This window comes from Colius striatus, unplaced genomic scaffold, assembly GCF_028858725.1.
Source record: "Colius striatus isolate bColStr4 unplaced genomic scaffold, bColStr4.1.hap1 scaffold_116, whole genome shotgun sequence".
Classification (NCBI taxonomy): Eukaryota; Metazoa; Chordata; class Aves; order Coliiformes; family Coliidae; genus Colius; species Colius striatus.
Window position 1 is genome coordinate 1 of NW_026908407.1, and position 10,183 is coordinate 10,183.

The window sequence follows — 10,183 nt, forward strand, 5'->3', positions numbered from 1 at the left end:
TCCCACCCCACATCTCCCATCCCACCTCACACCTCACACCCCATTTCCCTTCTACCCCCTCTCTTCCCCTTTCTGCCCCCTTTCTTTCCCTTTCTACCCCCATTTCTGCCCCACCCCCCCTTTCAGCCCCCTCCCCAGCTTTCTGCCCCCTCCCTGCCCCAACCTGCCCCTCTCCATGCTCCTGGGGGCCGGCTGCTGTAGCTCAGCTCAAACTCCTGCTGCCTGGCCAGGAACAGCTCCCCCTCCTCCGAGGAATCCACCACAGCTGGGGGGCTGCAGGCACCAAAGGTCACAGGGGGCTGCCAGGGCTGGGGGCTGGGGCTGGGGGGGTGTCCTGGCTCACCCTTCAGCCTCCTCCTCCTCCTCCTCCTCGTCCTGCTGCTCCCTGTAGCGCTGCTCCAGGATGAAATCCCGCAGGAAGCGCTCGCTGGGCTCCAGGGCTGGGTCTGCCCAGAACTGCTGCAGGGGCAGCTGGGGGCACAGGGCAGTGAGGGGGGGGCAGGGGAGTGAGGGGGGCAGATTTGGGATGGGGGGGGTGGATTTGGGATGGGGGGGGGTCAGATTTGGGATGGGGGGGTGGATTTGGGATGGGGGGGTGGATTTGGGATGGGGGGTGTGGATTTGGGGGTACAAGGGGGGTCTTGCAGCCTCAACTCCATCACCAGGTGCTGCAGCAGCTCTGGGGGGTGCACAGGGGAGTGAGGGGGGCAGGGATAATGGGGGTGGGGGTCAGGTTTGGGATGGGGGGGGTTGGATTTGGGGGAGGGGGGGGTGGATTTGGGGGGTACAAGGGGGGTCTTGCAGCCTCAATCCAGCCTCAGCTCCATCATCAGGTGCTGCAGCAGCTCTGGGGGGGGCAGTAAGGGACATGGGGGGGGGGGCAAGGATATTGGGGGGCTCAGGGATGTGAGGGGGGTTCAGGTTTGGGAGGGGGGGGTCAGGTTTGGGGGTACAGGGGGGGTCTGAGCCCTGTGCAGCCCCCTCACCAGGTCCTGCAGAGGCTCTGGGGGAGCTGCTCCCTGCCCCTTGAGCCAGAGGCTGTAACTCTGCTGCTCCTGCTCCTGGGGCACACACACAGCGTCAGCCTGGCACCCCAAAACAGCCCTGGCACCCCCAAACACCGCTGGGACCCCCCCAAAACACCCCTGGGAGCCCCCCCAAAACGCCCCTGGCACCCCAAAACAGCCCTGAGAGCCCCAAAACAGCCCCAAATCACCTTCCCCAGCCCCTCAATTCACCTCTAGCCCCCCATTTCCCCCTCAGCCCCCAATTCCCCCTATCACCCCCATTTCCCCCTTCACCCCCATTCTCCCCTTCACCCAGTCCCCTCCCCAGGCCCCAAATCACCCCCCAGCCGCCCCAATTCCCCCCAGTCCCACTTCCCCCCTTCACCCCCATTTCCTCCACAGCCCCCCATTCCCCCCAGCCCCAAATCACCCTCCCAAGCCCCCCAATTCCCCCCCAGCCCCCCCATTTCCCCCCAGCCCCCCAATTACCCCCCTTCACCCCCATTCCCCCCACCCTCAAATCACCCCCCAGCCCCCAATTCCCCCATCACACCCAATCCCCCCCCAGCCCCAAATCATCCTCCCAAGCCCCCCAACTCCCCCCCAGCCCCCCCCATTCCCCCCCAGCCCCCCCATTCCCCCCCACCTTCTCCTCAGCCGTCGCGCTCACGAGGGCCGCAGCAGGGCAGAGAGCCCCCCTCCTCATCCTCATCCTCACTGTCAGCCACAAAGGCTTTGAAGCTGCCAGGGGGGGTCACACACACACAGTTAAGGCCCCCCCAAACCCACAGCCCCCCCCCCAAAAGCCACAGCCCCCCCAGGGCCCTGGCAGCCCCCACCTCTCCTTCAGCTCCCGCTGCTCCTCGGCGTAGCTCCGGGACGCCTCTCGCTGGGGGGCAGGGGGGGGTCACTGCTGGGGGGCTGGGGGGGGTGGGGATGGGGAGGGGATTGGGGGGGATTTGGGGCTGGGGGGTCATGGCTGGGGGGGGGATTTGGGGCTGGGGAAGGGATTTGGGGGGGGATTTGGGGCTGGGGGTCAGTGGGAGGGGTCAGTGCTAGGGGGTGATTTGGGGCTGGGGGTGATTTGGGGGGGATTTGGGGCTGGGGCTCAGTGCTGGGGGGGTGATTTGGGGCTGGGGGGGGAATTTGGGGGGGATTTGGGGCTGGGGGGTCAGTGCTGGGGAGGGATTTCGGGCTGGGGACTGATTTGGGGTGATTTGGGGCTGGGGGCTCAGGGTGGGGGTGATTTGAGGCTGGGGGGTCACGGGGGGGCTCAGTGTTGGGGGGGGGATTTGGGTCTGGGGACTGATTTGGGGGTGATTTGGGGGTGGGGGCTCAGTGCTGGGGGGTGATTTGGGGGCTGGGGGTCAGTGCTGGGGGGTGATTTGGGGGTGATTTGGGTCTGGGGTCAGTGCTGGGGGCTCACACACACCGCTCACCCCCAGCCCACTGACCTTCTCCGCTCAGCGCCGCCTCACCCTCATCTTCCTTCCCCCTCCTCATCCACGTATTTGCTGCACAGAGAAGCGAGGGGGAGGGTCAGGGGGACACCCCAAAACGCCCCCCCCCACCCCCCCCTGAAGCCCCCTCCTCACCCTCCCTTCTCCAGCACCACCTTCCTCTCATAGTCCTTCAGGTACATGGGCTTGGCTGGCTGCCCTTCGGCCTCCTCCTCCTCAGCATCACTCCCCGATGAGGACTCTGGGGATGGGCTTTTAGGGGTTCTCCAGGTTTGGGGATCCCCCCTTTTGGTCCCTGAGACCCCCCCCAGGTACCTGGCTGCCTGTAGAAGGTGGTGCCAGGCTGGTAGATTCGGGGGTCTCGGGTCTTGAGCAGAGCCAGGGTACGGTAGAAATCCCGCTCCAGGACGGGGTCCAGGGGCTGGGGGGGAAAGGGGGGGCTGGGGGGGTCACTGGGGGGTGTGGGGAGGGGAAATGGGGTGTGGGGGGGGTCACTGGGGGGTGTGGGGAGGGGAAATGGGGGTCTGGGGGGGTCACCTGGGGGGTGTGGGGGAGGGGAAATGGGGGTCTGGGGGGGAAAGGGGGGTGGGGAGGTCACTGGGGGGCGTAGGGGGGAAATGGGGGTGTGTGGGGGAGGGGAAATGGGGGGCCTGGGGGGGAAGGGGGGGTTGTTGGGGTGGGAGATGGGGGGTCACTGGGGGTCGTGGGAGGGGATTAATGGGGGTCATGGAGGGTCACAGGGGTCTGGGGAGGACATGGGGCTCGTGGGGGGGGTCACTGGGAGTCATGGGGGGACATGGGGGGGTCTCAGGAGATACTGGGGGCTGTGGGGGGGATCACAAGAGGTCTGGGGGGGTCACAGGGGGTGTGGGGGGGACATGGGGGTGTGGGGAGGTCCAGGGCGGTCGTGAGGGGATCACAGGGGGTGTGGGGGGGACATGGGGGGCACTGGGGGGTCGGGGGGGTCACTCACAGCCTCGTCCCCGCTGGACTCGGTGTCGTCGCTGGAGCTGGCGCTGGGGCTCCCGTATCGATCCTGCACTGCGGGACCCCTCAGGCACCGGCACGGGGGACCCCCCCACCCCACTCCATCCCATCCCAGTGCCCCCCATCAGGGACCCCCCATCCCATCCCAGTGCCCCCCCAACCCAATCCCAGTGCCTCCCCGGTGCCCCCCATCACGCCTTGTCCTCCCACATCCCAGTGCCCCCCCAACTCCATCCTGGTGCCCCCCATCACCCCTTTGTCCCCCCCCCATCCCAGTACCCCCCACAACCCCACCCCGGTGCCCCCCCATCACCCCTTGTCCCCCCTATTCCAGTGCCCCCCCGGTGCCCCCTATCACCCCTTGTCCCCCCCCCATCCCAGTGCCCACCCAACCCAATCCCAGTGCCCCCCCTCACCCCTTGTCCCCCCCCATCCTGGTGTCCCCCCCAAACCCCATGTCGGTGCCCCCCATCACCCCCTGTACCCCCCATCCCGGTGCCCCCCATAACCCAATCCCCAGTGCCCTCCCAGTGCCCCCCATAACCCCACCCCCAGTGCCCCCCCTCACCCCCTGCCCCCCCCACGCCGTCCCCCCGCTCACGCCGCTGCAGCTCCTCGCGCCGCCGGTAGCGCCGGGTACCAGCTCCGCAAACGCCTCGTTCACCCGTAAACGGCGACTCCGGCATCTTCCCCCAAAGCCTCGACCCCCCAAAACCCTCCGAAACCCCCCAAAACGCCCCAAAACGCCCCAAAACGCCCCCGCGGGACCCCCCCGGCGCGCGCCCCTCCCCTCGCGCCACGCCGCCGTCACGTGACCGCGGCCGCCGCCGCCGCCAGCGCGCGCGCGCGTGACCTCCCCGTGACCCCGCCCCGCTCTTAAAGGGGCAACGCGCCGGGAGCCGCGGTGGGGCCCACAGCCCCCCCCACCCAAAACACGGAGGCTCGAGGCTGGGTGGTCTCAGCTTCATCTTTATGGGGGGGACGGTGGGCTGGGGGGGAGGGGGGTGAAGTCCTGGAGGGGCGGGAAGCTGCTCTTAGGCGGTGCGGAGCTGGTAGTCTGGGGGAGGGAGAAAAAGGGGGGGAGGGGGGTGAGTGGGGGTGGGGGAGGGGCTGGGGGTGGGGGTGGGGATGGGGGTGGTCTCGGCCTCACCCCCCGCTCTGGGTGATGTAGCGCACCCAGGGCAGCGCCTGGTAACCGCTCTTCTCGATGATCTTCATGTACCGCACCTTTGGGGGGGTAGGGGATGGGGATGGACCCCCCCCTGGGCACCTCAAAACCCACCCCCCGGGGCACCCTGAGACCTCCCTGGGTGCAGAGGGGACCCTGGTACCCCCCAATCCCCATCCCCCAGCCCCCTCCCCATCCTCCCCCATCACAACCCTCCCCTTTGCCCATGGGACCCCCCTCCCCAGGGGCCCCCCCCGGGCACCCTGAGACCTCCCTGGGTGCAGAGGGGATGCTGATACCCCCCAGCACCATCCCAGACCCCTCCCCATCATCCCACATCACGACCCCTCCCCTTTGCCCATGGGACCCCAGTCCCCCAAGGACCCCCCCCTGGGCACCTCAAAACTCCCCCCTGGGCACCCTGAGACCTCCCCTGGGTGCAGAGGGGACCCTGATACCCCCCCAATCCCACCCCCCAGCCCCCTCCCCATCCTCCCCCATCCCACCCCCCTCCCCAGGGACCCCCCCCAGGGCACCCTGAGACCTCCCTGGGTGCAGAGGGGATGCTGGTACCTCCCCCAGCCCCATCCCAGCCCCCTCCCCATCATCCCACATCACGACCCCTCCCTTTGCCCTCAAAACCCCCTCCCAGGCCCCCCCCCCCGGGCACCCTGAGACCTCCCATGGTTCCTCTCCCCCCAGGGCAGCGTGGGGCTGGGGGCTGGGGGTCACCTGGATGCCTGACACGGTGAAGTAGGGGATCTCAAAGCGCACTGAGATGGGCGCCCGTCCCTCCTCCTCCTCCTTCTCCACGCTGGGCAGCCCGAAGCGAGCTCGCAGCAGATGCTCCTTCCCCCCCTGCACAGCACCCAGCCATGGTGCTGAGCCAGCCAAAGGTGGGGGGAAGGGAGGAGGAGGGGGAAGGGTTGGAGGCTCACTGGGAAGGATTTGATGCTCCAGATGAGCAGGTTCCTCTCCGGCAGGTAGCGGGCTGAGCCCGCGCTGGTCCTGACCTTGGGCGAGTCGGCGTCGCTGGGCACCGGCACCGAGATCTCCACCCCGTTGGCCACTGACTGCTTCTTGAACTGGGCTTTGGCCTTCAGGGGGAAAAGGGGGGACACAAAGTGGGGGCTCAGGAGGGATCTGAAGGAGGTGGATCCCCGTGGTGTTGAGCCCACCTTGACCATGATCTCCACTCGGCTGTGGGAGAACTTCTCGATGACCGACTCAATCCAGATGAGCGGCTTCACCTTTAGGGGTGGGATGGGGAGGGGTCACCCCTCATATCCCCCCCCCCCTTCACCTCCACCCCCCTCTGGGGTGGTGCCAAGCCCCTCACCTGGGTGTTGAGGCGATAGGACATGAGCTCAAAGTCGCCGTCGGGGGGGATGAAGGAGATGGTGCGGTCGCTGTCGAAGCGGGACAGACGGACACACTGGTGGAACTTCACGTCCTCCAGCTCCACCGACTTGTTTGTGCCCCCTGAGGAGGGAGGGGGGTGGCACTGGGAGGGGAGGGGGCTGTGCCACCCCCCAGGCTGCCCCCAGCCCCCAGCAGCACTCACGGCCCGTCAGCTCGAACAGGACGCGGGTCGTTGAGCCCCAGGCGCAGCTCCGGCATCCCCGAGAGGAAAACCTTCAGCCTGATGCTCCCCAGCACCTCACTCAGCAGCACACTGCCACTGGCACTCACCTGGGGGCATGGCCTTCCTCACCAGCCTCATCCTCATCTTGGCACCTGCTTCATCCTCATCCCCATCATCGTCCTCATCCCCATCACCATCCTCATCCCCATCTCCATCCTGATCCCATCCATCCCATCCCATCCCATCCCATCCCAATCCCAATCCCAATCCCATCACCATCCTGATCTCAATCCCATTGCCATCCCACCACCATCTCCATCCCATCCCCATCCTGATCCCAATCCCATCCCACCCCAATCCCATCCCCATCCCCATCCCATCCAATCCCAATCCCAATCCCATCCCATCCCATCCCAATCCCATCCCATCCCATCCCCATCCTGATCCCAATCCCATCCCCGCCCAATCCCATCCTCATCCCATCACCACCCTCATCCCCATCCCCATCCTGATCCCATCCCACCCCAATCCCATCCCCATCCCCATCCCATCCCATCCAATCCCAATCCCATCCCCATCCCATCCCAATCCCATCCCATCCCATCCCATCCCATCCCATCCCATCCCATCCCCATCCTGATCCCAATCCCATCCCCACCCAATTCATCCTCATCCCATCACCACCCTCATCCCCATCCCCATCCTGATGCCATCCCACCCCCATCTCACCCCCCCCACCCCCACCCCCACCCCCATCCCGTCTCCCCCACCCCCCCTGGCCCTGCCCCCTGCCCTGCAGCCCCCCCAGCTCACCAGCAGGTTCACAGCCTCGATGACATCGATGAAAACCTCGTTCTTCTTGTACCTGATGCCCTCGGAGCGCCAGGACACGGCGTTGGTCACCGTGCTGGGCACCCCCGGCCTGCCCCTCTCCAGCTTGTTCCCCTCCTGGGTGATGTACCTGGGGTGGAGGAAAGGGGGTGAAGAGGGGTGTGGGGGGGTGTTTTGGGGGGTCCTGACACCCCCCAAGCTCAGCCCCTCCTCACTCCTGCAGGATCTTGCTGTCTGTGGTCTGGGGGAAGCCAAAGTCCATCAGCTCATCCAGGAGCTCGTAGATGATGACAAAGTTGTCCCTGATGCTCTCCTCCTCCAGCTCCTTGAAGTACTCACAGAAAACCTGCAGGGGTGGGATGGGGAGGGGGGAGAATTACACCCTGACAGCCCCCCAAAGAGGGGAATCACCCCCAAAGAGAGGAGCCCCCCAAAGAGGGGAACCTCCCAAAGAGAGGAACCCCCCTAAAGAGAGGAATCACCCTCAAAGAGAGGAACCCCCCAAAGAGAGGAACCCCCTCCAAAAGAGAGGAATCACCCTAAAGAGGAGAATCCCCCCCAAAGAAAGGAATCCCCCTCAAAGAGGGGAACCCCCCCAAAGAGAGGAACCCTCCTCAAAGAGAAGAACCCCCCAAAAGAGAGGAGCCCCCCAAAGAGAGGAGCTCCCCTAAAAAGGAGAACCCCCCAAAAGACAGGAACCCCCCAAAGAGGAGAACCCCCCAAAGAGAGGAACCCCCCAAAGAGAGGAGCCCTCCCCGAAGACAGGAGCCCCCCTAAAGAGAAGAACCCCCCCAAAGAGGGGAAGCCCCCCAAAGAGAATCCCCCTAAAAGACAGGAACCCCCCAAAGAGAGGAGCCCCCCTAAAGAAGAGAATCCCCCTAAAAAGAAGAACCCCCCCAAAGACAGGAGCTCCCCAAAGAGAGGAGCCCCCAAAGAGAGGAGCCCCCCAAAGACAGGAATCCCCCCAAAGACAGGAGCCCCCAAAGACAGGAGCCCCCCAAAGACAGGAATCCCCCCAAAGACAGGAGCCCCCAAAGACAGGAGCCCCCCAAAGAGAGGAGCCCCCCCAAAGACAGGAGCCCCCAAAGAGTGGAGCCCCCCCAAAGACAGGAGCCCCCAAAGAGAGGAGCCCCCCAAAGACAGGAGCCCCCCCAAAGAGAGGAGCCCCCCAAAGACAGGAGCCCCCAAAGAGAGGAGCCCCCCAAAGACAGGAGCCCCCCCAAAGAGAGGAGCCCCCCAAAGACAGGAGCCCCCAAAGACAGGAGCCCCCAAAGAGAGGAGCCCCCCAAAGACAGGAGCCCCCCAAAGAGAGGAGCCCCCCAAAGAGTGGAGACCCCCAAAGACAGGAGCCCCCCAAGAGTGGAGCCCCCAGCTCACCTGCACCACCTTGTAGAGGAAGGCGTAGAGCAGGGACACGTTGCTGTTCCTGGTGGTCGTGGCCACCACTGATGGGGGGGGTTAAGGAAAGGATTCTGGGGGGGCCCTGCAGCGTTTTTGGGGGGCCCTGCAGCGTTTTGGGGGGATACAGTAGAGGTTGGAGTGTTTGATCCAGAGCAGATGGACGTGGCCGTGGCTCAGGACGGGGCTGAGCGTGCCCGTGGCCTCATCCTGCAGCAGCAGCGCCATGAAGCGCTCCAGGGGCTCCGGCCCCACGTCCCCCCGGTAGCTGCGGCTCAGGAGGGGCTGGGGGGGAACTGGGGGGTCAGGGGGGTCCCCAAACCTCTGCACCCCACTCCCAGGGGTCACAGGGGTCACAGGGGTCACCATCGTTGGCCTTTGGCCTGAGCTTCAAAGCATGAGGGGATATTGGGGTGACCCCCCAGGAGTGAGCCCCTTGTGGGGGGTGCAGGGGGTTTGGGGGGGTTGGAGGGGTTTTGGGGTTCAGAGGGGTCCCCAAACCTCTGCACCCCCCTCTCTGGGGTCACAGGGGTCACAGGGGGTCACCATCGTTGGCCTTTGGCTTGAGCTTTGAGGTATAAGGGGATATTGGGGTGACCTCCCCCGGAAAAAGCCCTTTGAAGGGGGTTTTGGGGGGGGTTCGGGGGGTTTTGGGGTTCAGGGGGGATCCCCAAACCTCTGCACCCCCCCTCTGGGGTCACAGGGGTCACAGGGGTCATCATCATTGGCCTTTGGCTTGAGCTTTGAGGTATAAGAGGATATTGGGGTGACCCCCCCCGGAAAAAGCCCTTTGAAGGGGGTTTTAGGGGGGGTTGGGGGGGTTTTGGGGTTCAGGGGGGTTCAGGAGGGGTCCCCAAACCTCTGCACCCCCCTCTCTGGGGTCACAGGGGTCACCATCGTTGACTTTGGCTTGAGCTTTGAGGCAGGAGGGGATATTGGGGTGACCCCCCCCAGGAGTGAGCCCTTTGTGGGGGGTGGGGGGGGGGTTTTGGGGTTCAGGGGGGTTCAGGGGGGGTCCCCAAACCTGTGCCCCCCCCCCAGGGGTCACCACCATTGCCCTTGGCTTGACTTTGAGGCACGAGGGGACATTGGGGTGACCCCCCAGGACCGGGGGGGGGTGTGGAGGGGGGTGTGGGGGTTTGGGGGGTTCAAGGGGGTTCAGGGGGGGTCCCCAAACCTGTCTCCCCCCTCTCTGGGGTCACAGGGGTCACCACCATTGCCCTTGGCTTGACTTTGAGGCACAAGGGGACATTGGGGTGACCCCACAGGACTGGGGGGGGTGTGTGGGGGTGTGTGGGGGGTTGTGGGAGGTTTTGGGGTTCAGGGGGGTTCAGGGGGGGTCCCCAAACCTCTTCCCCCCCCCAGGGGTCACCACCATTGCCCTTGGCTTGACTTTGAGGCCCGAGGGGACATCGGGGTGACCCCCCAGGACTGGGGGAGGTGTGTGGGGGTGTGGGGGGGTTGTGGGGGTGTGGGGGGCTCTGGGGGGCGCTGGGGGGCTCTGGGGGGGTCTCACCTTGCCCTTGAGGTCCAGGATGGACACGGCCGAGGCCATGGCGGCACCTGAGGCAGGTGAAGGCTGCGCCCGGCGCCGCCTTAAAGGGGCCGGGACAGAGCGGGGGGGGCTGCGGGGAGGGGGGGGGGGACACCCCAAAAAGGGCAACCCCGGGGGGCACAGACACCCCCAGGCAAGGACAGACCCCCCCACAGCGGACCCCCCACTCAGGGGACCCCCAGGTTGGTTTGG

At 66.0% G+C, this 10,183-nt stretch overlaps 2 protein-coding genes and 1 long non-coding RNA gene across 3 annotated transcripts; all 3 read right to left on the bottom strand.

Moving 5' to 3' along the window:
* Positions 1 to 163: 163 nt before the first annotated feature.
* On the bottom strand, positions 164 to 1,668 carry LOC133629067 (uncharacterized). Its single transcript, XR_009820954.1, has 4 exons — positions 1,654 to 1,668; positions 987 to 1,061; positions 344 to 471; positions 164 to 273 (listed from the first exon to the last, which is right to left on the bottom strand). It is a non-coding gene; the product is annotated as an uncharacterized LOC133629067 (long non-coding RNA).
* A 795-nt stretch (positions 1,669 to 2,463) lies between these two features.
* On the bottom strand, positions 2,464 to 4,140 carry LOC133629068 (protein KRI1 homolog). Its single transcript, XM_062019705.1, has 5 exons — positions 4,056 to 4,140; positions 3,441 to 3,508; positions 2,783 to 2,888; positions 2,603 to 2,708; positions 2,464 to 2,521 (listed from the first exon to the last, which is right to left on the bottom strand). The coding sequence occupies exons 1-5, from the start codon at positions 4,138 to 4,140 to the stop codon at positions 2,488 to 2,490; spliced, it is 399 nt and encodes a 132-aa protein (XP_061875689.1). The 3' UTR covers positions 2,464 to 2,487.
* Positions 4,141 to 4,407: 267 nt separating this feature from the next.
* LOC133629066 (AP-1 complex subunit mu-2-like) lies at positions 4,408 to 10,032 on the bottom strand. The gene is given in 13 exon segments (XM_062019703.1): positions 4,408 to 4,511; positions 4,606 to 4,681; positions 5,355 to 5,480; positions 5,561 to 5,719; positions 5,801 to 5,872; positions 5,962 to 6,104; positions 6,187 to 6,211; positions 6,213 to 6,314; positions 7,021 to 7,168; positions 7,254 to 7,384; positions 8,416 to 8,483; positions 8,565 to 8,721; positions 9,953 to 10,032. Coding segments are annotated over 13 exon segments (1,269 nt in total). The 5' UTR covers positions 9,992 to 10,032; the 3' UTR covers positions 4,408 to 4,488.
* Positions 10,033 to 10,183: the final 151 nt, after the last annotated feature.

What these genes read in the sequence shown, in the direction of transcription:
- LOC133629068 (XM_062019705.1), bottom strand. Translation starts at nt 4,140, where the DNA reads ATGCCGGAGTCGCCGTTTACGGGTGAACGAGGCGTTTGCGGAGCTGGT. An exon ending in CACCTTCTACAGGCAGCCAG is followed by an intron (nt 2,709 to 2,782) that starts GTACCTGGGGGG and finishes GCCCATCCCCAG; the next exon opens with AGTCCTCATCGGGGAGTGAT. An exon ending in GTGGTGCTGGAGAAGGGAGG is followed by an intron (nt 2,522 to 2,602) that starts GTGAGGAGGGGG and finishes TTCTCTGTGCAG; the next exon opens with CAAATACGTGGATGAGGAGG.